The 26,979-nt window shown below is 41.7% G+C and overlaps 1 protein-coding gene across 2 annotated transcripts in view; it reads left to right on the forward strand.

Moving 5' to 3' along the window:
- Window positions 1-26,979, forward strand: part of itpr3 (inositol 1,4,5-trisphosphate receptor, type 3) — a 534,890-nt gene that overhangs the window by 438,958 nt on the left and 68,953 nt on the right. For both annotated transcript variants that reach the window (XM_061272597.1, XM_061272598.1), the window contains exon 49: window positions 17,304-17,496. In XM_061272597.1, coding sequence (XP_061128581.1) covers window positions 17,304-17,496 — 193 coding nt within the window. The remainder of the gene's footprint in view (window positions 1-17,303; window positions 17,497-26,979) is intronic.

Raw genomic sequence — 26,979 nt, forward strand, 5'->3', positions numbered from 1 at the left:
CTAATGTATACATATTACTGTGGCTAGATTTTTAAGCGTGATGTTGCGGGTTATGGAGTCATCTATGACCAAGGTGTGAGACCCAAGACCAAAGAGGATTGGAACGGCTGTCTTTATAGGCTGTCATTGTTAAGGTGAAGACATTCACACTATTGTTATTCCTGTCCTTTATTAGTGTGAAGGTGAAGACCTTCACACTATTGTTATTCCTGTCCTTTATTATTAGTGTGAAGGTGAAGACCTTCACATTATTGTAATTCCTGTCCTTTGTTATTAGTGTGAAGGTGAAGACCTTCACAATATTGTTATTCCTGTCCTTTATTATTGTGTGAAGGTGAAGGCCTTCACACATCGTTATTCTACTTTATTGTGTGAAGGCGAAGGCCTTCACACATTGTTATTCTACTTTGCTTTCACACTATTGTTATTCTAATTTCCATCCATCCATCCATTTTCTGTACCGCTTAGTCCCCACGGGGGTCGCGGGCTTGCTGGAGCCTATCCCAGCCGTCATCGGGCAGTAGGCGGGGGACACCCTGAACCGGTTGCCAGCCAATCGCAGGGCACACAGAGACAAACAACCATTTGCACTCGCACTCACACCTAGGGACAATTTGGAGTGTTCAATCGGCCTACCAAGCATGTTTTTGGGATGCGGGAGGAAACCGGAGTGCCCGGAGAAAACCCACGCGGGCCCGGGGAGAACATGCAAACTCCACACAGGGAGGGCCGGAGGTGGAATCGAACCCGCACCCTCCTAACTGCGAGGCGGACGTGCTACCCAAGTGCTCCACCGAGCCGCCTTATTCTAATTTATTATTATTAATTTTATTATTATTTATAATTATTTATTATTATTATTATTATTATTATTAGTGTAAAGGTGAAGACCTTCACACTACTGTTATTCCTGTCCTTTATTATTTTATCACCATAATTTTCGGACTATAAGTCACGTTTTTTTTCATAGTTTTGGTGGGGGGGGGGCGATTTATAATAAGGAGTGACTTATATATGTTTTTTTTCAACAATTTTCCCCCCCAAAAAGTGAAACCACGATAAACGAACCGCGACGTAGCAAGGGATTACTGTAATTTGAATTTCAATTGACATCAGCAGCGCGATGTGGCGGGGCGTGGCGGTTGTTTACATAAAGGACAAAGATTGATCACGAGATGACGAAGATGACGAAGGACCCCACGTACTACCGGCATCATTAGCGGCTTTGTTTCTAAGTGACACGGCGGACGAAGAGTTTGAAGGATTTAAGGATTTGGAGTGACACAGAAGGTTTGAAAAACTATTATGGCTCTTACCCACGCCCGGTCCTACTCTAAGGAGCTCTCTTTCACCTCCGTGGATTGAAGTCGGGGGCCGGCGCTCGGCCGGGTGGCTGTCCAGGGACGGTGGATGGGGCTCGGTCATGGCTTTTACGCACGCCCGGTCCTATTCTATGGATCTCTCTTCCACTTCCGTGGCTGGAAGTCCACACCGCCACACGCCTGGAAGTTTGTTTTGTGAAATAAAGAGCCGTTTACCAAACCCACGTCTTTCCTTGTACTTTGTTAAGGCTACTATATAGTTATATACTAGATCTGTGGAATAACGATGAGGCTGACGTCAGGGCTCACACGCGGTGTTGTTGACAAAGGACGATGAATTTGATCAATGAATTTAATGATTTAGAGTGCACAGATGGTTTGATAACAATATTGCTTATATAATAGTTATTTGATTTCTAATTTATATATCATTGTATGGGCCTGTGGAATATTTTGAAGTGCAAGCGCTGTCAGCTGCGCGCACCCATTATTGACAAAAGACGAACGGTGGATTTAATGATTTGGAGTGACACAGATGGTTTGATAACATTATTGCTTATATAATAGTTACTTGATATATAATTTATATATCGTTATATGGGCCTGTGGAATATTTTGAAGTGCAAGCGCCGTCAGCGGCGCGCACACATTGTTGACAAAGGACGATCGATGGATTTAATGTTTTATAAACGTGTTATTTATGTAATGGGTTTTTTCAGGGCCGATCTCAGCTCTTCGTTTGTGTTTATGTCACGTTAGCATACCTATCGTTCAGCCTGTTGCTCGTTCATGACTGTTCTTGGTGTTGGATTTTGTCGAATAAATCGCAATTTATACTCCGGAGCGACATACCGTTTTTTTCCATGTATATAAGCAAAATTTAACTACCGTTTTTTTCCGTGTATAATGCGTGAAATTTAACTAATTTATTGTCCTAAAATCTGGGGTGCGCATTATACATGGGTATAATTTTATTGTAATTATTTTTCTATTTTATTATTTTTAATTATTTTTTTATTTTATTATTTTTTTAAAAATTTTTTAAGAAAATCATGGTACAACAAAACCAACAACAGGACTGACCAGTAACACATGCAATGATCTGACGGTGAGAGAGGGGCAGACAGGACTTAAATACAAAACACGTTACATTGATTGAGGTGACACAGGAAGGGAGGGGCGACGCGAACAGAAACTATGGCAACCTAGTAACATAGCAAAACTGGGGACGAGACATGGCAAATCTCCCTCGAAATAAAACTTGAAATGACCTTTCTTCTTGTTTGTTGTCAATCGCGCATCGCATTCAGCCATCCTGCCCAACACACTTAGTCAGTAAAATTCATACCGTTTTTTTCCGTGTATAGTGCGCCCCCATGTATAGTACGCACCCCTAAAAATGGCATGCTGATGCTGGAAAAAAGCTTGTACCCATGTATAATACGCACCCAATTTTTATGAATTTTTAAAAAAAATTTTTTTTTTTTTTTTTTTTTTTAAGTCCCAATGATCGTCACACACGCAGGGAGGCAATGGGTCCCATTTTTATAGTCTTTGGTATGGTCTTAACTAGGCTGGATGTAATTTTTTTTGTTGGCGTTGATTTCTCCGACTGCCCGTAAACGCACCACCGCGCTCCGTGCGCATGGAGCGTGTTTGAAGTGAACAGCAGAGAAGAAAGGAACAAGGCAAAGTGTTGTGAAATAAAATATTACCTGTAATACGGATTTAGGTAGAGAACTGAACTCTCGCTCTTTATATAGCTGACGTGTCTTGCTCATCCGTTCTGCGCATCTGTAATGGCGGCCTCCGTATGATATCCGGTTTGCGTGTGTGCGAGAGCGAGATAGAGCGAGAGAGAGAGCGCGCGAGAGAACGCTCAACCGTAGCGCGCCGCCGACCGCCCAACTGCACCGGGCTGGTCGATTATTGTGACAGAGCCGTCGCTGAAATTTAGAAGATATTTTTAAAGTCCTGATGTACTTTCTAAAATTTAAGTGGACCTCAGTGCGCACTGCGCAGGGAGCTTAATTTGGTGCAGCGCGCCGGGCGCTCACTGTCGCATTGCTTAAAGAGCGCCTTTGTGTTTTAGGATGAACAGCAGAGACCAAAGGAACAAGGCAAAGTGTTGTGAAATAAAATATTACCTGTAATACGCATTTTGTTATTTGCTGATTGAAACTGCTAATTAAACTGTGAATTGAAACTAATAGGAAGAAAACAACTCTCGCTCTTTAAATAGCTGACGTGTCTTGCGCATCCGTTCTGTGCATTTTATTTCACAACACTTTGCCTTTCTTCTCTGCTGTTCACTTCAAACACGCTCCATGCGACCGCAATGCTCTCGTATCAGACGCTTGCTCGATCACCTGCTCGTTTGCTGTCCCGTGCGCGCACGAAGCGCGGTGGTGCGTTTACGGGCAGTCGGAGAAATCAACGCCAACAAAAAAATTACATCCAGCCTAGTTAAGACCATACCAAAGACTATAAAAATGGGACCCATTGCCTCCCTGCGTATGTGACGATCATTGGGACTTAAAAAAAAAAAAAAAATTAAAAAAAAACAATTTTTTTTTTTTTTCTTTTGTACCCATGTATAATGCGCACCCCGGATTTTAGGACAATAAATTGGTAAAATTTTGCGCACTATACACGGAAAAAAACGGTAATTGACGACACATGGTTTGATGCGATGGTGCAATCCTTGATGGTGTGTTATTGTCAAATATTGTTTGTTTTTTAATCTCCATCGCGGACCGGACGTCATACCGAGGCAGTATCACTGCGCATACGCACTATGGATCCGATGCAAATAGTCCTCTTCTCTTCTTGACTGACAATGAATGTGATAGTTTAATACAATCAGCAGTGTTGTTCACTGCAAACACGCTCCATACGACCGCAATGCTCTCGTATCAGACGCTTGCTCCATCACCAGCTCGTTTGCTGTCACAATGTATCCTACACAAATCCGAAACATTTGTTGCGGCTCCAAGTCACGAAGAGGGGCAAGTTTTGGTTTCCAAGGGTGTTTTTATTCCTCTTCAACGTCTCTCCCATACAGAGCCGCCATTTTCACATGTCCGCACGCCTTTTTCACATGTCCGCACTGACCGCGGTGGTGCCTTTACGGGCAGTTGGAGAAATCAACGCCAACAAAAAAAAATAACATCCAGCCTAGTTAAGACCATACCAAAGACTATAAAAATGGGACCCATTGCCTCCCTGCGTGTGTGACGATCATTGGGACTTAAAAACAAAAATTTTAAAAAGAAAATTAAAAAAAATTGGGTGCGTATTATACGTGGGTACAGGCTTTTTTCCAGCATCAACATGCCATTTTTAGGGTGCGTATTATACATGGGGGTGCATTATACACGGAAAAAAACGGTAATCTATTGTCCTAAAATCTGGGGTGCGCATTATACATGGGTACAAAAAAAAAAAAAAAAGATTTTTTTTTTTTAAATCCGGATACCATACGGAGGCCGCCATTACAGATGCGCTTTCTTCTCTGCTGTTCACTTCAAACACGCTCCATACGAACACAATGCTCTCGTATCAGACACTTGCTACATCACCTGCTCGTTTGCTGTCACAATGTACCCTACACAAATCTGAAACATTTCTTCGCTATTGAGTATGCTAGCGCATGTGCAGTGATACTGACCGGCAGAATAACATCTGGTTGTTCCCAAAGATGATATTTTTTCTGAAATAATTTTATGTTCACGGACTTAAGTAGGAGTCAAAATTTGGGTGCGTATTATACATGGGTACAGGCTTTTTTCCAGCATCAACATGCCATTTTTAGGGTGCGTATTATACATGGGGGCGCATTATACGTGGAAAAAAACGGTATATATGGGGGTTTTTTTCAGTTTTTTGGGCATTTTATGGCTTATGCGACTTGTACTCCGAAGCGACTTATAGTCAGAAAATTACGGTATTAGTGTGAAGGTGAAGACCTTCACACTTTTGTTATTCCTGTCCTTTATTAGTGTGAAGGTGAAGACCTTCACACTATTGTTATTCCTGTCCTTTATTATTATTATTATTATTAGTGTGAAGGTGAAGACCTTCACACTATTGTTATTCCTGTCCTTTATTATTATTATTATTAGTGTGAAGGTGAAGACCTTCACACTATTGTTATTCCTGTCCTTTATTTTGTGAAGGCGATGGGCTTCACACATATGTTATTCTACACCATTCACTTTATTATTATTGTGTGAAGGCGAAGGCCTTCACATATTGTTATTCTACTTTATTATTATTATTATTATTATTGTGTGAAGGCATTCGCAAAGGCAAGGCAGAGGATGTGGAATGGGTGCCAGTTACCAAGCTGGGCAGCCTGGTTAAGAACATGAAGATCAAGTCCCTGGAGGAGATCTATCTTTATTCTCAGCCTATCAAGGAGTCTGGGTTAGGGTCACACATTGTTATTCTACTTTGCCTTCACACTATTGTTATTCTAATTTATTATTATTATTATTATTATTATTATTATTATTATTATTATTATTATTATTATTATTATTATTATTATTATTATTATTATTATTATTATTATTATTATTATTAAACAACTATTTCCTCCCACTTTTTTGGCACCTAACTAGTCCCACATGCTTTAACCGATTCACCCCGTTCTAACTTTCATACGTTCCAAAAACGTGACACTTGCTACCATTTTTTTTGTTCATAACATTTACCGTTTTTGCGTAATTAGCAAATTTGTGGCTTAAAATTCCCCATTTATTCTTAATGGCACATTCAACACGAGCCATTTTCCTGTAGTGTGTTCGATTCTCAAATATGACGTCTTGTCATTACACAAATTCACACGACGCTTGCTAGAGTTTACCGTTTTTGCATGATTAGTTAATTTGTGGCATAAAATTCCGCGTTCATTCTTGGCACGTTCAACATGAACATTCATCACCTTAAGCAAATTCCACCATTTCAACAGAAGGAACCTGATTAGCTCAGTTGGTTGAGCATCAGACTCTTAATACGAGTCGTTTTCCTGTAGCAGGTTCGATTCTCAGGTATCTTGTCATTACACAAATTCACGTGATACTTGCTGCAGTTTTTTTCGTTCTACACATTTACCGTTTTTGCATAATTAATACATTTGTGGTATAAAAATACACATTCATTCTTAATGGCACATTTAACATGAACATTCATCACATTGACCAAATTCCACCGTTCGCACAGAAGGAACCTGATTAGATCAGTTGGTAGAGCGTGCGACTCTTAGCCCGAGCAGTTTTCCAGTAGTGGTGACACTTGCTGCAGTTTTTTTCGTTCTACACATTTACAGTTTTTGCATAATTAATACATTTGTGGTATAAAATTACGCATTCGAGTCAAAGTCTGCTTTATTGTCAATCTCTTCACATGCCAAGACACACAAAGAAATCAAAATTACGTTTCCACTATCCCACGGTGACAAGACATAGTAGACGACATACATACAAGCAAACAACACAAAATAAAAACAAGAAGGCACAAACAATGAATAATAAGAGTGATGAATAAATAATAAATAAACAAATAACACAATAAATAAGAGGAGCAAAACGGAGCAAGTGTGCATACAGCAGACAGTCAGAATCAGGGCTGTGGACTCGGTTCGGACTCGGGGACTCGGACTCGGTCGGACTCGGTCATTTTTGCCGGACTCGGACTCGGACACAGTCCTGATTTTGACCGAGTCCACCGAGTCCGACAATAAAAAAAAGAGGCAAGACGCAGCCAGAGAGTGTCAGGTTACAGTCAGCGCGGTAGGAGTTGGAAGAAGCAGTAAAAACTCCACCAAACTCGTCATAATGACCCGTAATATATGTTATATCCTTACTATTTTCCAGGTTCTTAGATAGCAAGAATAGGTCTGACAACAACGTGAATGATAACTGCTTTATTCCTTACTCACAGTGCGTTCACAGGGCGTACCACAACAAGACAGAATGCCCATCCCACTTCCGGGTTTTTTCTACTACGGAATTTGAGTTAGCCTAAAATACACAACATCTCTTCCCCTCTTACAATGAACGTGCTATATGCATGAATGCGACCAACATAGTCTTATGCACCTATAACTTGACATCTTCAAGATCTATCAATAACTACCATTAAACAATTATTATATATGGTCCAGACAATTATGACAATAATATGCCCATGAAACCTTAACTTTGGGTAAGGGTGGACTACCTCGAATTATACCGAATTATAGCGAAAAACCGATGTCGTACGGCGTCAGCACTATGTTGTTTTCAATAAAAACATGAAGAACTCACGTTTGCGTCAGTCAATTTTTATTTTTATAAAGGATTATTCTCATTTGATGTCTTTAAATTCATCCGCGTTCTGCCATTGAAGCGGGGTGCATTCGTACAGACGGAAACGTTTTGTGATCAAATCTTTCATAACGAGAATGATTTGAGTGAATTGATTTGAATGAATAATTGAGAAGAAATCTCAGTTCTGAAGGCTCTTTTTGTCCCAAGCAAAGTGACAGATGGTGGGGAGGGGGGATAAAAATTGTAAAATCAATTCACTCAAATCATTCTCGTTATGAAAGATTTGATCACAAAACGTGCGTGGCTTTTTCTTAAATGAACACGTTTGACATTGCAATCGTGTCAGCTTTTAATTATATTGCGCTGTCATGTTAAAGCAAATTAATAAATGCAACAATATTAATTTGCTTTGAAAATACCTGAGTAATAAAATAAAATGGATGGATGGATGAATGATGATCACAATTAAGTATAAAGTCTCCTTTGTAATATATAGCCTGTAGCCTGTACCCAAAAAGAGGAGTTTCTTTGCATCGAGGTTTATGCAAAGAGCTCACGTAATAATATTGTTGCGTTTTGGTGAAGTGAATGAGTGTTCCGTCTGTACGACTGGTCTTTGAATGCACCCCGCTTCAATGGCAGAACGCGGATGGCATCAAATGAGAATAATCCTTTAGAAAAATTCAAATTGACTGACGTATCTGAGTATCAAAGTCAAAGTCAAAGTCAGCTTTATTGTCAATCTCTCCACATGTCACAACACACAAAGAGACCGAAATTACGTTTTTCTCTATCCCACGGTGACGAGACACATAACACGATAGACATACATGTACGCGACACAATATAAAAACAAGAAGGCAAAAATTCAAACAATCAATATTAAGAGTGATGAATAAATAATAAATAAACAGATAACACAATAAATAACGGAGCCAGCAAGCATAGCGCAAAAGTAAAAAACATCATAAACAAAAAGGCACAAACAATAAATAAGAGTAATAACAAATAATAAATAATAAGAGCCAGTGTGCATTCAGACAGTTCAGACAGTAAAAGTACAGGACGCTACGCAGAACAGGGGAGCGAGTTCAGGATCCTAACAGCCTGGAGTATGAAGCTGTTTGAGAGTCTGGAGGTGCGGGAGCGCAGGCTTCTGTACCTCTTCCCAGAGGGCAGAAGCTCGAACAAAGAGTAATTATTGTATTTGTTTATATGTTTAATAAAGACAAAGCCATCACAAAACTGTTGTAATTATTTAGATTTTGATCTAAATTAGCCTTGAATAAAGACTAAGCAGTCACATGAATTAACAGAAAAAATGGACAGCCGGACTCGGACTCATGGTCAAGAGGCCGGACTCGGACTCGGTGCAAAAATCCGACCGAGTCCACAGCCCTGGTCAGAATATAGCGCAAAAGTACAGGATGCTACGCAGAAGGGGGGAGAGAGTTCAGGATCCTAACAGCCTGGAGTATGAAGCTGTTGGTGAGTCTGGTGGTGCGAGCGCACAGGCTCCTGTACCTCTTCCCAGAGGGCAGAAGATCGAACAAAGAGTGAGCGGGGTGACTCACATCACTCACAATCGTGGTCGCCTTGCGGGTGAGATGGGAGGTGTAAATGTCTTTCAAGGAGGGGAGTGAAGCACCAATGATCTTACCAGCCGTGTTCACTATGCGCTGGAGGGCCTTCATGTTCATTCTTTATGGCACATTTAACATCACATTGACCAAATTCCACCATTGGCACAGAAGGAACCGGATTAGATCAGTTGGTAGAGCGTGTGACTCTTAACCCGAGCAGTTTTCCCGTAGTGGGTTCAATTTTCACATTGGGAGACTTGGCTTAATGCAGGGCTTCTCAAATAGTGGGGCGCACTTTACTAGAATAAAGTGTAATTGCGGGTTTACTACAGCAGGGGGCAGTGGCGCTCTCATTGTTACTTCTGTCACGTTTGCGACAGTGCAACATTTTACGACTTACAAGACAAGTTAGGATAGTCACGGTGGGGAGGGGGGGCGCGAATAGATTTCTTCTTGCTAGGGGGGGGCGTAACAGAAAATAATTGAGAAGCACTGGCTTAATGGCACATTCAACATGAGCCCCACATTAAGCGAATTCCACCAAATCTACTGAAGGATCTTGGTTAGCTCGGTTGGTCAAGCAACACACCCTTAATCTGCGTGACATGGGATTGATACCCGCATTTGGCAATTGCATCACTATGATCATTATTTTCCCTTTTTATTTTTATTTTTTTATCATTTTCATCTTATTAGCAAAATTTTGTTTTTCTCTTCTAATTTATAAATGTTTCAACTGATTCAACCCATTCCAACTTTATTCACTTTGTTCACCTTATGCTTACCATACTCACCCCCTTCACCCCCACTTCCACTATGCTTACAAAATTAAACCAGTGTGGTGGCCATCTTGGATTGACCTTGAAGTGCCCCCAATGAACTCAGATCTAACCGGAAGTGCCTCAGATCAAACCGGAAGTGCCACAAATCAGACCAGAAGTGCCCCTAATCAAACCGGAAGTGACCCAAATAAACCGGAAGTGTCCCCAAATAAGCAAGAAGTGACCTAATTAAACCGGAAGTGACGCAAATGTTTTCGGAAAAGTGGGAGGAGGTCAATTGTAAATAGGATTGGACAAAGGAGAGAGCCCTGGGGAACACTAGAGGACAGGGGGGAGGAATGCGATGTGAATGATTTTAACTGGATAAATTGCGAGCAATATCATTTTTCCAATTTATTTTATTTATCATCATTTATCATCATTTATTTCCCTTTTTGTTTTTCCCGCTTATCATTTTTAACACATCATTTTGCCCTTTTATTTTACTTATCATTTATCATCATTTATTTCCCTTTTTATTTGTCCCACTTATAATTTTTCCCATTTATTTTATTTATCATCATTTATCATCATTTATTTCCCTTTATCTTTTTCCCACTTATCATTTATCCTATTTATTTTGTATCAACATTTATCATCATTTATTTCCCTTATTATTTTTCCTGCTTATCATTTTTAACGCTTATCATTTGTAACTCTCATTTTTCCCATTTATTTTATCATCATTTATTTTATTTTTATTTTTCCCGCTTATCATTTTTAACGCTTGCCTTCGCCTTCACACGCAAATTCTCCAGAAATTGCAATTCTAGTTATTATTATTATTGTGTGAAGGCAAAGGCCTTCACCTATTGTTATTCTACTTTATTATTATTATTGTGTGAAGGTGAAGGCTTTCACACATTGTTATTCTACTTTATTATTATTATTATTATTATTATTATTATTATTATTGTGTGAAGGCTTATTCTACTTTATTATTATTAGATGGCGGCGCGTGCACACGCAACGACCTCTCTCTGTCCCGCCCGAATGGTGTTTTGTCCGTTTAATGGATCTGATGTGTTCCATGACAAGCCGCTCAAAGCACTTCATGATGATGGGCGTCAGTGCCACGGGGCGGTAGTCATTGAAGCAGGTTTCTTCGGCATAGGTACGATGGTAGCAGCCTTGAAACATGAAGGGACGATAGCCTGCTGCAGGGAAATGTTAAAGATGTCCGTGAAGACACCCATCAGCTCCCCAGCGCAGTCCTTCAGTGCTCGACCTGGGAAGTTGTCAGGGCCCGCCGTCTTACGGGTGTTGATAGCGGCAAGCGCCCTCCTCACGCTATCGGCAGAGAGGCACAGGGGCTGCTTGTGTGGAGGGGGAGGGGTCTTCAGCGGGCAAGTGCTGTTCTGAGCGTCGAAGCGAGCAAAGAAGCGGTTCAGATCGTTGAGCAGACGGATGTTGCCCTCACAGCTCTGCGGCGCGGGCTTGTACTCCGTGATGGTCTGAATGCCCTGCCATAGGGTCCGTGCGTCCCTGCTGTCCTTGAAGTGAGCGGCCATCTTGCAAGAGAATGCCCTTTTCGCTTCCTTGATGCCTCGGGACAAGTCGGCCCTCGCTGTTCTCATCCCCCGCTCTGAAGGCTTTGTCCCTGGCCCTCAGCAGCCTGAGGACAGACAGCCTGTTTCAACATTTTTCAACCGATTCAACCCATTCCAAAGCATTTACCGTTCTTTTCCATGTATAATACGCAAAATTTAACTAATTTATTGTCCTAAAATCTTGGGTGCGTATTATGCATGGGTACAACAATTTTTGAAGAAAATCTCCCTCGAAATAAAACTTGAAATCTTGTTTGTTGTCAATCGCGCATCACATTCAGCCATCCTGCCCAACACACTTAGTCAGTAAAATTCAGAATTGACGACACATCGTTTGATGCGATGGTGCAATCCTTGATGGTGTGTTATTGTCAAATATTGTTTGTTTTTTAATCTCCATCGCGGAGCGGATATCATACGGAGGCCGCCATGACAATATGCGCAGAACGGATGCGCAAGACACGTCAGCTATATAAAGAGCGAGAGTTCAGTTTTCTTCCTATTAGTTTCAATTCACAGTTTAATTAGCAGTTTCAATCAGCAAATAACAAAATGCGTATTACAGGTAATACCGTTTTTTCCACGTATAATGCGCAAAATTTAACTAATTTATTGTCCTAAAATCTGGGGTGCGCATTATACATGGGTACGATATATATATATATATATACTCCAAGCTCGGGTCCTCTACCAGAGGCCTGGGAGCTTGAGGGTTCTGCGCAGTATTTTGGCTGTTCCTAGCACTGCACTCTTCTGGACTGAGATGTCTGATGTTGTTCCTGGAATCTGCTGTAGCCACTCCTCCAGTTTGGGGGTCACTGCCCCAAGTGCCCCAATGACCACGGGCACCACCGAGGCCTTCACTTTCCAGGCCTTCTCAAGCTCTTCTTTGAGGCCCTGGTATTTCTCTAGCTTCTCAAGTTCTTTTTTCCTGATGTTGCCATCGCTTGGTATTGCTACATCCACTATCACGGCCTTCTTCTGTTGTTTATCCACCACCACAATGTCCGGTTGGTTCGCCATCACCTTCTTGTCAGTCTGGATCTGGAAGTCCCACAGGATCTTGGCTCGCCCATTCTCTGTCACCTTAGGGGGTGCTTCCCACTTTGAACTTGGGGCTTCCAGTCCATACTCTGCACAGATGTTCCTGTACACTATGCCAGCCACTTGGTTATGACGTTCCATGTATGCTTTCCCTGCTAGCATCTTACACCCTGCTGTTATGTGCTGGACTGTCTCAGGGGCCTCTTTGCACAGCCTGCACCTTGGGTCTTGTCTGGTGTGGTAGATCTTGACCTCTATTGCTCTGGTGTTCAGAGCCTGTTCCTGTGCAGCCATGATGAGTGCCTCTGTGCTGTCCTTCAGTCCAGCTTTTTCCAGCCATTGGTAGGATTTCTTGATGTCAGCCACTTCACTTATCTGTCGATGGTACATCCCATGTAGGGGTTTGTCCTCCCATGATGGTGTCTCTAGCCACTCCTCCTCTGTTTGCCATTGTCTGAGACATTCACTGAGCACGACATCCGTTCGGGCCTTTTCCTTGATGTACTCATGGATCTTGGCTGTTTCATCCCGAACAGTGGCTCTCACACTCAGTAGTCCTCGGCCTCCTTCTTTGCGGCTAGTGTACAGTCTCAGGGTGCTGGACTTAGGGTGGAACCCTCCGTGCATGGTTAGGAGCTTCCGTGTCTTGACATCTGTGGTCTGAGTCTCTTCCTTTGGCCATCTTATTATTCCTGCAGGGTATCTGATGACTGGCAGGGCGTAGCTGTTTATTGCCCGGATCTTGTTCTTGCCATTTAGCTGACTTCTGAGGACTTGCCTTACTCGTTGTAGGTATTTGGCTGTGGCTCCTCTCCTTGTGGCTTCATCGAGGTTGCCATTTGCTTGTTGGATACCAAGGTACTTGTAGCTGTCCTCAATGTCTGTTATTGTTCCTTCTGGGAGTGAGACCCCATCTGTATGGACTACCTTCCCTCTCTTTGTCACCATGCGACCGCACTTCTCTAGTCCGAATGACATTCCAATGTCTGTGCTGTAGATCCTGGTTGTGTGGATCAGTGAATCGATGTCTCGCTCGCTCTTGGCATACAACTTTATGTCATCCATGTATAGGAGGTGACTGATGGTGGCCCCATTTTTGAGTCGGTATCCGTAGCCAGTCTTGTTGATTATTTGGCTGAGGGGGTTCAGACCTATGCAGAACAGCAGTGGGGACAGAGCATCTCCTTGGTATATGCCACATTTGATGGAGACTTGTGCAATTGGCTTGTAATTGGCCTCAAGGGTTGTTTTCCACAGTCCCATCGAGTTTGCAATGAAGGATCTCAGGTTCCTGTTGATGTTGTACAGTTCCAAGCATTCAGTGATCCATGAGTGTGGCATGGAGTCGTAGGCTTTCTTGTAATCAATCCAGGCAGTGCACAGGTTGGTGTGTCGAGTCTTGCAGTCTCGGGCGACTGTTCCGTCAACCAGCAGCTGGTGTTTGGCTCCTCTGGTATTACTGCCTACGCCTTTCTGTGTTGTGCTCATGTATTGAGCCATGTGCACACTTATCTTAGCTTATATATATATATATATATATAATTATTTTTTTAAGAAGAAAAACTCCCTTCGAAATTATAATTGACAACACATCGTTTGATGCGATGGTGCAATCCTTGATGGTGTGTTATTGTCAAATATTGTTTTTTAATCTCCATCGCAAACCGGATATCATACGGAGGCCGCCATTACAGATGCGCAGAACGGATGCGCAAGATACATCAGCTGTATAAAGAGCGAGAGTCCAGTTCTCTACCTAAATGCGTATTACAGGTAATATTTTGTTTCACAACACTTTGCCTTGTTCCTTTCTTCTCTGCTGTTCACTTCAAACACACTTCATACGAACACAATGCTCTCGTATCAGATGCTTGCTAGATCACCTGCTCGTTTGCTGTCACAATGTGCCCTACACAAATCCGAACATTTCTTCGCTCTCGAGTTTGCTAGCGCATGCGCAGTGATACCGACCGGCAGAATAACAGCTGGTCGTTCCCAAAGATGTTCTTTTTTCTGAAATGATTTTACGTTTACGGACTTAAGTAGGAGTCAAAATTTGGGTGCGTATTATACATGGCTACAGGCTTTTTTCCACCATCGACATGCCATTTTTAGGGTGCGTATTATACATGGGGGCGCATTATACATGGAAAAAAACGGTATTTTATTCCACAACACTTTGCCTTGTTCCTTTCTTCTCTGCTGTTCACTTCAAACACGCTCCATACGAACACAATGCTCTCGTATCAGACGCTTGCTCGATCACCTGCTCGTTTGCTGTCACAATGTACCCTACACAAATCCGAAACATTTGTTGCGGCTCCGAGTCACGACGAGGGGCAAGTTTTGGTTTCCAAGGGTGTTTTTATTCCTCTTCAACTTCTCTCCCATACATTGCCTTTTTCACATGTCCGCACGTCACTTTCCTCTCTTTTCATTTTAACCTAACTGATCGCGGTGGTGCCTTTATGGGCAGTCGGAGAAATCAACGCCAACAAAAAAAATACATCCAGTCTAGTTAAGAGATCACCAGAAAGATCACCTTGACAATTGTGATAAATAAATAATGATTATATATATTATATATATTATTATTATAATAATAAATAATTGTGGTAAATAACTGGAACATCACTCAAATATTGGTGATCCCGTTGAGAGTCTCACATATTTGATCCTTCCAGTTTCAAATTCAGCACATTCAAATCACATTGGAGACATTCCCAAAATTGCCAAATTCAAAAATTTCACGTTTTCACCTTTAAAATTTGCACAAAAGTTTTCAAAATTTTATTTTTCACTTCTAAATTCTACATTTTTCAACTGATTCGACTCGTTCCAGATTTCAACTGTTCATCTTTTGCCTACCTATTCCACACCTTCCCACTCACCAAAAATCCCACATTTTCAATTTTGAAATTCACACTAAATTTTTCCCTTCTGTCTACAGTTTTCAACTTACCGTTTTTTTCCGTGTATAGTGCGCAAAATTTAACTAATTTATTGTCCTAAAATCTGGGGTGCGCATTATACATGGGTACAAAAAATTAAAAAAAAATTTTTTTTTAAATATATATATATATTTTTTAAAGAAAGTCATGGTACAACAAAACCAACAACAGGACTGACCGACAAAGTCGTGGAACAAAAAGACAGGGTGACATTACCAAAGACAGGAACAGAAACCAAACAGACATCATGACAGTAACACATGCAATGATCCGACGGTGAGCGAGGGGCAGACAGGACTTAAATACAAAACACGTTACATCGATTGAGGTGACACAGGAAGAGAGGGGCGACGCGAACAGAAACTATGGCAACCTAGACACATAGCAAAACTGGGGACGAGACATGACAAATCTCCCTCGAAATAAAACTTGAAATCATCTTTCTTCTTGTTTGTTGTCAATCGCGCATCGCATTCAGCCATCCTGCCCAACACACTTAGTAAAATTCATAATTGACGACACATCGTTTGATGCGATGGTGCAACCCTTGATGGTGTGTTATTGTCAAATATTGTTTGTTTTTTAATCTCCATCGCGGACCGGACGTCATACGGAGGCCGCCATTACAGATGCGCAGAACGGATGCGCAAGACACGTCAGCTATATAAAGAGCGAGAGTTCAGTTCTCCACCTATTAGTTTCAATTCACAGTTTAATTTGCAGTTTCAATCAGCAAATAACAAAATGCGTATTACAGGTAATATTTTATTTCACAACACTTTGCCTTGTTCCTTTCGTCTCTGCTGTTCACTTCAAACACGCTCCATACGACCGCAATGCTCTTGTATCAGACGCTTGCTCGATCACCTGCTCGTTTGCTGTCTGTCACAATGTACCCTACCCAAATCCGAAACATTTGTTGCGGCTCCGAGTCACGACGAGGGGCAAGTTTTGGTTTCCAAGGGTGTTTTTATTCCTCTTCAACGTCTCTCCCATACAGAGCCGCCTTTTTCACGTCCGCACGCCTTTTTCACATGCGCGCACGGAGCGCGGTGGTGCGTTTACGGGCAGTCGGAGAAATCAACGCCAACAAAAAAAAATTACATCCAGCCTAGTTAAGACCATAACAAAGACTATAAAAATGGGACCCATTGCCTCCCTGCGTGAGTGACGATCATTGGGACTTAAAAAAAAAATAAAAATAAAAATAAAAAATTCATAAAAATTGGTTGCGTATTATACATGGGTACAGGCTTTTTTCCAGCATCAGCATGCCATTTTTAGGGTGCGTATTATACACGGGGGCGCACTATACACGGAAAAAAACGGTATTCAAGCTGTTCCCATTTTAAACATCATTCTGTCGCATTGCCCAAGTATTTATTCAGCTTCTTCGCCTTTACACGCAATTTCTCCATAAAATTGCAAATCCTAGTGTTTATTTTGATACTTTGTTTCCCTGTTATAAATGAATAAAAATTGATTCATCACTACTGAAATTTTGAAATTACAATGACATCACCCGCATAATAAAACAACCTCTCCCCTCTAATTTTGAAGCACTGGACACTTGCTCCACAACACCTGTTTGCTGATGAATAATTGATGATGCAGCGATAAACAAACTGTGTTTTGTGCTTGTGGGAGGTGGGAACATTGTTTTCTCAGACCAGAAGTAGCACTTTCTTATGACAAGTGTATTGCATGTGTGTGTGCAGATTGTGCGAGAGGATCGCAGCATGGAGCAGATCGTGTTTCCTGTCCATCCCATCTGTGAATTCCTAACAGAGGAATCCAAGATACGTGTGTTCAATACGACGGAACAGGATGAGCAGGGCTCCAAGGTGACACACTTCTTCGAGCAGACAGCCTTTCTGCATGGAGAGATGGAGTGGCAAAAGAAGCTACGGAGTGAGTCTGAGGGGCTGTCAGTGACATTATTCAGGATTACGTCTCACACACTAATGACGTTTTTTTACTTAAAATTTCTTTCAGAGATAGTTTTGAAATGCTCTCACACTCACTACCTTAAACGGATTGACTACTGACACATTTTCTTATTCACTACCAAACCATTTTCAGACATTTTACTAAAACACTCTCCAACACTCTTAGATGCATAAGTGGGTCAAAAATGACCCGGTGAGGTTGTTTTTTTTAAATATCTTTGTAATTAAAAACTGTTATCATTTCATGTTCCAGGAATTCCTCAAAAAACATGTGTTTGACATCATGCTATTGACATTTTCAACTTATCATGATATATTTTGAGAAATTGTAGTTTTTGTATTACTACCCCAAGTTTCCATAAATGTGTCAAAAATGACCCACATGCATTTTTGATGGAATCCAATGGGAACCTTTGATCCTCATCAACTGTGGCTGTCAGGAGTAAATTTACTGTGGACCACACACTCTACATGAAAAGTGTCACTCCTCACGAAGATATTTTACATAGCAAGAGCTGATACATGTAAGTATTATCTCATATGATATTGTTTGTGTCTTCCATGACTGTTATTATTTATGAACATAGCATTCTTTATAACTAGGTAACACTGGCTTGCTAACTAAGATAGCTTACAATATTATGAATTGTGTTTGCGTGCTTGTGTGTACGTGTGCGCACATGCCCGTGCACTCGCCATCCATGATTGCGTGTGTGCGCGCGCGTGCACATGCGCTTGCTTTTCATGATTGTTGTGTGAAAGAGTACTGTAATCTTCGGACTATAAGTCGTGTTTTTTTTCATAGTTTGGGTGGGGGGGCGACTTATACTCAGGAGCGACTTATATGTTTTTTTTTTTCAAAAATTTTCCCCCCCCAAAAAAGTGAAACCGCGATAAACGAACCGCAATGTAGCAAGGGATTACTGTAATTTGAATTTCAAGTGATGACAGCAGCGCAACGTCGCGTCAGCAGCAGCTCGTCGAGTCAATCTTTATCTTTTATGTAAACAACCGCCGCGCTGCTGATGCAGCGTCGCAACAACACGTGAGCAACAACAGGCTAAACGATAGGTATGCTAACGTGACATAAACACAAACTAAGAGCTGAGAACGGCCCTGACGTAAAATTCAGAGTTATTCAAAAAACTATTACATAAATAACACGTTAATAAAACCATCTGCGTCACTCCAATTCATTAAATCCATCAATCGTCCTTTGTCAACAATGCGTGTGCGCCGCTGACGGCTCTTGCACTTCAAAATATTCCACAGGCCCATATAACGATATATAAATTATATATCAAATAACTATTATATAAGCAATAATGTTATCAAACCATCTGTGAACTCTAAATCATTAAATCCATCGATCAAATTCCTCGTCCTTTGTCAACATCGCCGCGCGTGCGCCCTGACGTCAGCCTCGTCGTTATTCCACAGATCTACTATATAACTATATTGTAGCGTTAACAAAGTTCAAGGAAAGACGTGGGTTTGGTAAACGGCTCTTTATTTAACAAAACAAACTTACAGGCGTGTGGTGAAAGACAGCTCGGTAGAGTAGGAACGGGCGTGCGTAAAAGCATTGTCCGAGCCTCATCCACCGCCCCTGGACGAGTCGATCTTTGTCCTTTATGTAAACAACCGCCGAGCTGCTGACGTCAGCATGCCCATTTCCCGTGACTCACTCAAGATGGTGGACAGGTCTGCATGTCGTCAACCAGCTAAAGCGATCTAGTGTTTCTATGTATCTCTATGAAGCCAAATCCCAAAGTAGTAGTAGAAAAAGAAGGCGAGGCTGACGTCAGGGCGCACGCGCGGCGATGTTGACAAAGGACGAGGAATTTGATCGATGGATTTAATGATTTAGAGTGCACAGATGGTTTGATAACATTATTGCTTATATAATAGTTATTTGATATATAATTTATATATCGTTATATGGGCCTGTGGAATATTTTGAAGTGCAAGAGCCGTCAGCGGCGCGCACGCATTGTTGACAAAGGACAATTGATGGATTTAATGAATTGGAGTGACGCAGATGGTTTTATTAACGTGTTATTTATGTAAAAGTTTTTTGAATAACTCTGAATTTTACGTCAGGGCCGTTCTCAGCTCTTAGTTTGTGTTTATGTCACGTTAGCATAGCTATCGTTTAGCCTGTTGTTGCTCGTTCATGACTGTTCTTGGTGTTGGATTTTGTCGAATAAACTGCCCCCCAAAATGCGACTTATACTCCGGAGCGACTTATATATGGTTTTTTTCGCTTTTTTGGGCATTTTATGGCTGGTGCGACTTTTAGTCCGAAAATTACGGTATGTTATTATCTTCAAGAAATTATATTCCTAGCTTACACTTCATAGCTAACTATGTTTGCTAACTTTACTCTAGTGTGTATTTTTGTGTGTGTGTGTGTGTGTGTGTGTGTGCGCGCGCGTGTGCACGTGTGTGTATTTAGCTACTCAATATGTTGAGAACATTACTCCTATATTTCCTCAGCCTCTATCATGGCTGCTAGATACACAGCTGAAGTGGCCCTACAGATGCTGGATGATAATGATAATGGAGCGGCATTAATGGGGTTGGACTCAGAGTCTGACATTTCAGCTGATGAGGACCCAGACTACTGTCCAGTTGGGAGTGGGAGTGGTCCACCAGGAAATCCAGCGGAACAGGATCAATCTGACAGAAGATTCTTCTTATCTCTCCTCTGAAGAAGAAAGTGTCCAAATTATATCAAACAGAATGAGTTGGAAAGGCTCTTACTGGAGCGAGTTACCACCTACACAGGGCAGAACACAGAGCCACAATACCCTCAGAAGTCGGCCGGGGCCAGCACAGGGGTTTAGCACCACTGTCTCGCCAAGAGATGCATGGGAGCTCTTTATCACTGATGATATAATACAAGAGGTGATGAAATGCACAAACCTGGAAGGACGGAGACTTGCAACAGCTAGAAGAAAAAATTGGAAAAATATCAGCAAAAATTAATTCATGGCCTTCATAGGATTGACCCTGCTTGCAGGAAGTGAGAAGAACTAGGATGTTTCAGTCCGTGAGCTATTTGGAAGTCCTCTACATAATCGCATGTACGAGGCCACGATGTCGATTGGGAGATTTGAAGACATTCGCCGTACCTTGCACTTTGATGATAAAAGGACCAGAGCCTTCCGGCTGGAAACAGACCACATGGCAGCCTTTCGTTATGTATGGGACCTGTTCCTGGTCAATTGCCGACAGCGATTCATCCCCAGTGATTGTGTTACTGTGGACGAACAGCTTGTGCCTTACAGGGGTAGGTGCGAGTTCCGACAGTACATGTCAAGCAAGCCTGCAAAGTATGGCCTAAAAATCTTTTCGGTTTGGGATGCATGCATCCCCTATGCAACAGATGGCATAGTTTACACAGGGAGACAACCAGGAGAAGAATCTGGGTGAAACCATTCTCAAGCAGTTGTGTAGTCAATTTAGACACACAGGTCGAAACATAACAATGGACAACTTCTTCACTAGTGTGCCTCTTGCGCAGCATCTATTGGATAAGGATCTCACCAATGTGGGGACTCTACGCCAGAACAAGCCAGATATTCCTCTTGTGATGAAGCCTTCCAAGTCCAGGGAGGTTCACAGCACAGAGTTTGGATTCAATGGCAATACCATGGTCAGCTATGTCAGGAAGAAAGGAAAAGCTGTTGTGCTCCTGAGCACGATGCACCACAACAAAATAGTGGATGAAACTAGCGCGAAGAAAAAAACAGAAGTGATCACACTTTACAATAAGACAAAAGGACACCAGATGGTGTACACATACACCTGCAAGCGCCAAACACAGAGGTGGCCCTTGGTGCTGTGGTATAATATGATGGACATCGCCACCCTGAATGCCTTTTCACAGCTCAACACCTAGAATTCAAGAGTGGCATCACCAATGCACGACGGCTCTTTCTCAAAGAGCTGTCAAAGGAGCTTGTCATACCACACATGAGGAGTCGGCTGGAACGCTGCCCCCACCTACAAACACAGATTATAGAAGCAATGGAAAGGTGTAGGGTGACAAAACCCACAACCCAGGCACAGGAAAGTAGCAGCCTGTGCCAACCAAAGAGGAAGAGGTGTCAGATCTGTCCAAGCAAAAAAGACCGCAAGGTCAGCATTAGGTGAGGGAAATGCAATGTACCTATGTGCAATGATCAAATATTTTCCAAAGGAAAAAAAAAGTGAAACCTCAATAGACGAACCGCGAAGTAGCAAGGAATTACTGTAACTTGAATTTCAAGTGACGTCAGCAGCGCGGCGCGGCGGTTGTTTACAAAAAGGACAAAGATTGATCACGGGATGATGATGACGAAGGGCCCCACGTACTACCGGCATCATTAGCGGCTTTGTTTGTAAGTGACACGGAGGATAAAAAGTTTGAAGGATTTAATGATTTTGAGTGACACAGAATGTTTGAAAAACTATTATGGGTTTTACGCACGCCCGGTCCTACTCTACGGAGCTCTCTTTAACCTCCGTGGATGGAAGTCTGGGGCCGGCGCTCGGCCGGGTGGCTGGAAGTGCCACCTCCGGGGATGGAAGTCCGCGCCGCCACACGCCTGGAAGTCGACGCAGGTGCTTGGGGCCGTGTGGCTGTTAACTATTTGATATATTTTATTTCGTGTAGCAACTTGGATATGTTTTTATCGTTACAGTTCAGTAGTTGTTGGCTCATTGAACTCTTGTTTTGTTAAATAAAGAGCCGTTTACCAAACCCACGTATTTCCTTGTACTTTGTTAACGCTACAATATAGTTATATACTAGATCTGTGGAATAACGACGAGGCTGACGTCAGGGTGCACACGTGGCGTTGTTGACAAAGGACGAGGAATTTGATCGATGGATTTAATGATTTAGAGTGACACAGATGGTTTGATAATATCATTGTTTATATAGTAGTTATTTGATATATAATTTATATATTGTTATATGGGCCTGTGGAATATTTTGAAGTGCAAGCGCTGTCAGCGGCGCGCACCCATTGTTGACAAAGGATGATCAATGGATTTAATGAATTGGAGTGACAGATGGTTTTATAAACGTGTTATTTATGTAATATTTTTTTAATAACTCTGAATGTTATGTCAGACCCGCTCTCAGCTCTTCGTTTGTGTTTATGTCACGTTAGCATACCTATCGTTTAGCCTGTTGTTGCTCGTTCATGTCTGTTCTTGGTGCTGGATTTTGTCGAATAAATGTCCCCCAAAATGCGACTTATACTCCGGAGCAACTTTTAGTCCGAAAAATACGGTAAATAGTTATTGCACGTAGTTTTTAAAGGAGTATCGATGTTGTATTATAGCTGGTGTTGTTTTCTCTCAGAGTTCAGACCGGTGATGGCTCTTGGGAAGAAACTGTTTTTCAGTCTGGTAGTCCTTGTTCGAATGCCTCTGTAGCGCCTCCCAGAAGGCAAAAACAAATATTAATGTGGATTAATTAGGGGGTTAAAATTAAGTTGTTGCAAATTTGCAAAGCCTGTCTGGAGAGGGGGATATACTCTATTATTCTTTTGACGGCGGACTTTGGCCACACCATGCAACAGCAACTGATTCGTATATTTGAATCACTGCAAAGGCAGTGACCAAGACTTACCATTCATTAAATGTTATGTCAGAATTTAGCATGGTGCGAATGTGCACTTTAGAGTGGAGGTTTTCACAATTCAGTTGATCGTGCCCCAATCGATTTATGCCAGTTGTAATGAAAATGCAACGGAAGCCAGGCCAGGCCAAACAAGGCCTGTGATGTTATGCAAGGCCATTTTGGGACTTCTGGGAAATGGAAATGTCACTTTAATCTTATTGCAATAAAGTACTGTTGTGTTTAAATGACTCGGTAATACATTGAAATGCTCTTATATCAGTGGTGTAGTAGAAAATACGTCTGTACTCTTAATTTTCACTTTTTTAATAAGTGCAGAAAAAAGATGGCTGATTCTTAAGGAAAGAATTAGGGCCATTGAAGAAAAAACAAAAAACGTTGACAGGACATTTACTTTTTTTCTCAGAATTCTGACTTTAATCTTGGAATTTCGACTTTAAAGGGAGGATATAATGGTTTATTTTTTACTAACTGACTTGCATTTCCTATGAAGTCCACGTATAGTATACCACCTCCACTGTTATTTACCGTCCACCCAGGGCTTACTCTGGCTTCCTGGATGAATTTACAGAATTCGTGGCTGATCTAGTGACAAATGCGGATAATATAATAATTATGGGCGATTTCAATATCCACATGAATTTACCGTCAGAGCCACTTACTTCAGCATTTCAGACTTTAACTGACACGTTTGGTTTTTTGCAAGCCATACAGGTAGCAACGCATAAGAATGGAAATACCTTAGATATGGTATTATCCCGAGTACTGGCAACCTCAAATATAACAGTACTGCCATACACTACTGTTAGGTCTGATCATTACTTAATAAAATTTGAAATTTTATTTCTTTGTCAAAGCTAAGAGCGCAATCAGAATTACAGCAGCCGCAATATTAACTCCGTAGCTGCGACTGCGCTATCCGAGTTACTGCCGCCGGCAACTTTCATATTTCCCGCATATATCGGCTCCATTGATAATCTTACAAATGAATTAAATGCGACATTATTAAATGCCATCAACTCTGTCGCGCCACTACGTCGGAAAACTCGCCGTAGAATGCCTACTCTGTGGTTCACAGATGAAACACTTAAGCAATTATGTAGAAAGCATGAGCGCAAATGGCGTTTAACCAAACTTGAGGTTTTCCATCAGGCATGGCGTGACAGCCTCCTGAAATATAAAAATGTGCTTATTTTAGCAAAAACGAAGTTATTAATCTCAATAAAAACAATCCTAAATACTTATTTGATACAGTGGCAAAGCTAACACTACGCCTGCCGACCTCCGATAGCTCCTTCCACTGACGAGTTCATGAAATTTTTCGCTCAAAAGATTGAATCCATTAGGGATGAGATCAAGATGACCATTTCAATCGCTCAGTCGAGACCGCCGATTACCGGCGCAGACGATCATGCTATTACCCTCTCAAATTTTAAAAGCTTGTCCCTTGAAAGGCTTAGACAATTGGTTAGTGCAGCTAAACAAACTTGTTTACTCGACCCGCTTCCAGCCAAACTATTTAAAGAATTACTTCAAATTTTAGGACCGTCCGTCTTAAATATAATTAATCTGTCTGTCTCCTCTGGTATAGTGCCAACAGCCTTTAAAATCCCTATCATTAAACCGCTTTTTAAGCGACCAAATCTCGACCCGAACTGTCCCAGTAATTATCGGCCAGTTTCAAATCTCCCATTCACAGCAAAACTTCTTGGAAAAGTAGTAGCGCAGCAGCTTATTGATTACATGGTCGCCAATAATCGATGTGAATCTTTTCAGTCTGGTTTTAGAGCTAATCATTCCACCGAGACAGCACTTGCTAAAGTGACTAATGATCTCTTTATAGCTATGGATTCAAACACTTCATTGTTATTGTTATTACTCGATCTTAGCGCTGCCTTCGACACTGTAGACTTCGATATTTTATTAGAGCGCCTTAAAAGATGTGCTGGTATTTCAGGTTCAGCACTAGGCTGGTTCTATTCCTATCTATCAGACAGGATGCACCGAGTGGTCCATGGCAATGCGACCTCTGAGCTCTATAATGTTACGTGTGGTGTCCCGCAGGGATCGGTTCTATGACCAATTCTGTTTAATAGTCTATGATTCCGCTTGGGGACATAATACGTAAATATAATAGTAGTCTTCAATGTTACGCGGATGACACTCAATTATACTGTATATCCCGTTATAGATGACAGATCCGCGGGACTGTTGTAATCTTGAGGCGTGCCTTGCGGAGATTAAGCAATGGATGTCTCTCAATTTCCTTCGTCTTAACCCAGATAAACTGAGATGTTGATAATTGGTCTAGCTCGTTATCACCACTTATTTAAGGAAACTACTCTAACTATGGATAACCGAATATAAGATGATGTTTTTTGCATTGAAATAAGACTAAAAAAGTGGGGGTCGTCTTATATTCGGGCCCTAGAGATTCACAACGCTAGAGGGTGCCAGATACCTTCAAAGTGAATGCTGAACTTGACTCCCCAGGCCAAAGCGAACCCGCCACGTTCCTTGCTCTCTTGGAAGTTTAAGATCAGGGGATGCTTTGAGAATAATTGTCAATGTGTTTTGTATATGTGAAGCCCTTTGAGACTGCTTGTGATTTAGGGCTATATAAATAAACTTGACTTGAAACTTGACTTGATTATCGCAATATTACAGCCAATAAACTTGAACAATATGGTATTAGAGGAGTGCTTTGAACTCGGTCGAAAGTTATGTAAGTAACAGCAGTATGTGAAAATGGGTCATCTTCATGTTTAAAAAAATTCTGTAGTGTCCCGTAGGACCATAGTATACCGTTTTTTTCCGTGTATAGTGCGCCCCCATGTATAGTACGCACCCCTAAAAATGGCAAGCTGATGCTGGAAAAAAGCTTGTACCCATGTATAATACGCACCCAATTTTTATGAATTTTTTTTAAAAAAAAATTTAATTTTTTTTTTTTTTTTTTTTTAAGTCCCAATGATCGTCACACACGCAGGGAGGCAATGGGTCCCATTTTTATAGACTTTGGTATGGTCTTAACTAGGCTGGATGTAATTTTTTTTGTTGGCGTTGATTTCTCCGACTGCCCGTAAACGCACCACCGCGCTCCGTGCGCATGGAGCGTGTTTGAAGTGAACAGCAGAGAAGAAAGGAACAAGGCAAAGTGTTGTGAAATAAAATATTACCTGTAATACGGATTTAGGTAGAGAACTGAACTCTCGCTCTTTATATAGCTGACGTGTCTTGCTCATCCGTTCTGCGCATCTGTAATGGCGGCCTCCGTATGATATCCGGTTTGCGTGTGTGCGAGAGCGAGAGAGAGCGAGAGAGAGAGCGTGCGAGAGAACGCTCAACCGTAGCGCGCCGCCGACCGCCCAACTCCGGGCTGGTCGATTATTGTGACAGAGCCGTCGCTGAAATTTAGAAGATATTTTTAAAGTCCTGATGTACTTTCTAAAATTTAAGTGGACCTCAGTGCGCACTGCGCAGGGAGCTTAATTTGGTGCGGTCGCGCAACCGCAGCGCGCCGGGCGCTCACTGTCGCATTGCTTAAAGAGCGCCTTTGTGTTTTAGGATGAACAGCAGAGACCAAAGGAACAAGGCAAAGTGTTGTGAAATAAAATATTACCTGTAATACGCATTTTGTTATTTGCTGATTGAAACTGCTAATTAAACTGTGAATTGAAACTAATAGGAAGAAAACAACTCTCGCTCTTTATATAGCTGACGTGTCTTGCGCATCCGTTCTGTGCATTTTATTTCACAACACTTTGCCTTTGTTCTCTGCTGTTCACTTCAAACACGCTCCATGCG

The sequence above is a fragment of the Syngnathus typhle genome, linkage group LG2 (assembly GCF_033458585.1).
Source record: "Syngnathus typhle isolate RoL2023-S1 ecotype Sweden linkage group LG2, RoL_Styp_1.0, whole genome shotgun sequence".
NCBI classification, from domain to species: Eukaryota; Metazoa; Chordata; class Actinopteri; order Syngnathiformes; family Syngnathidae; genus Syngnathus; species Syngnathus typhle.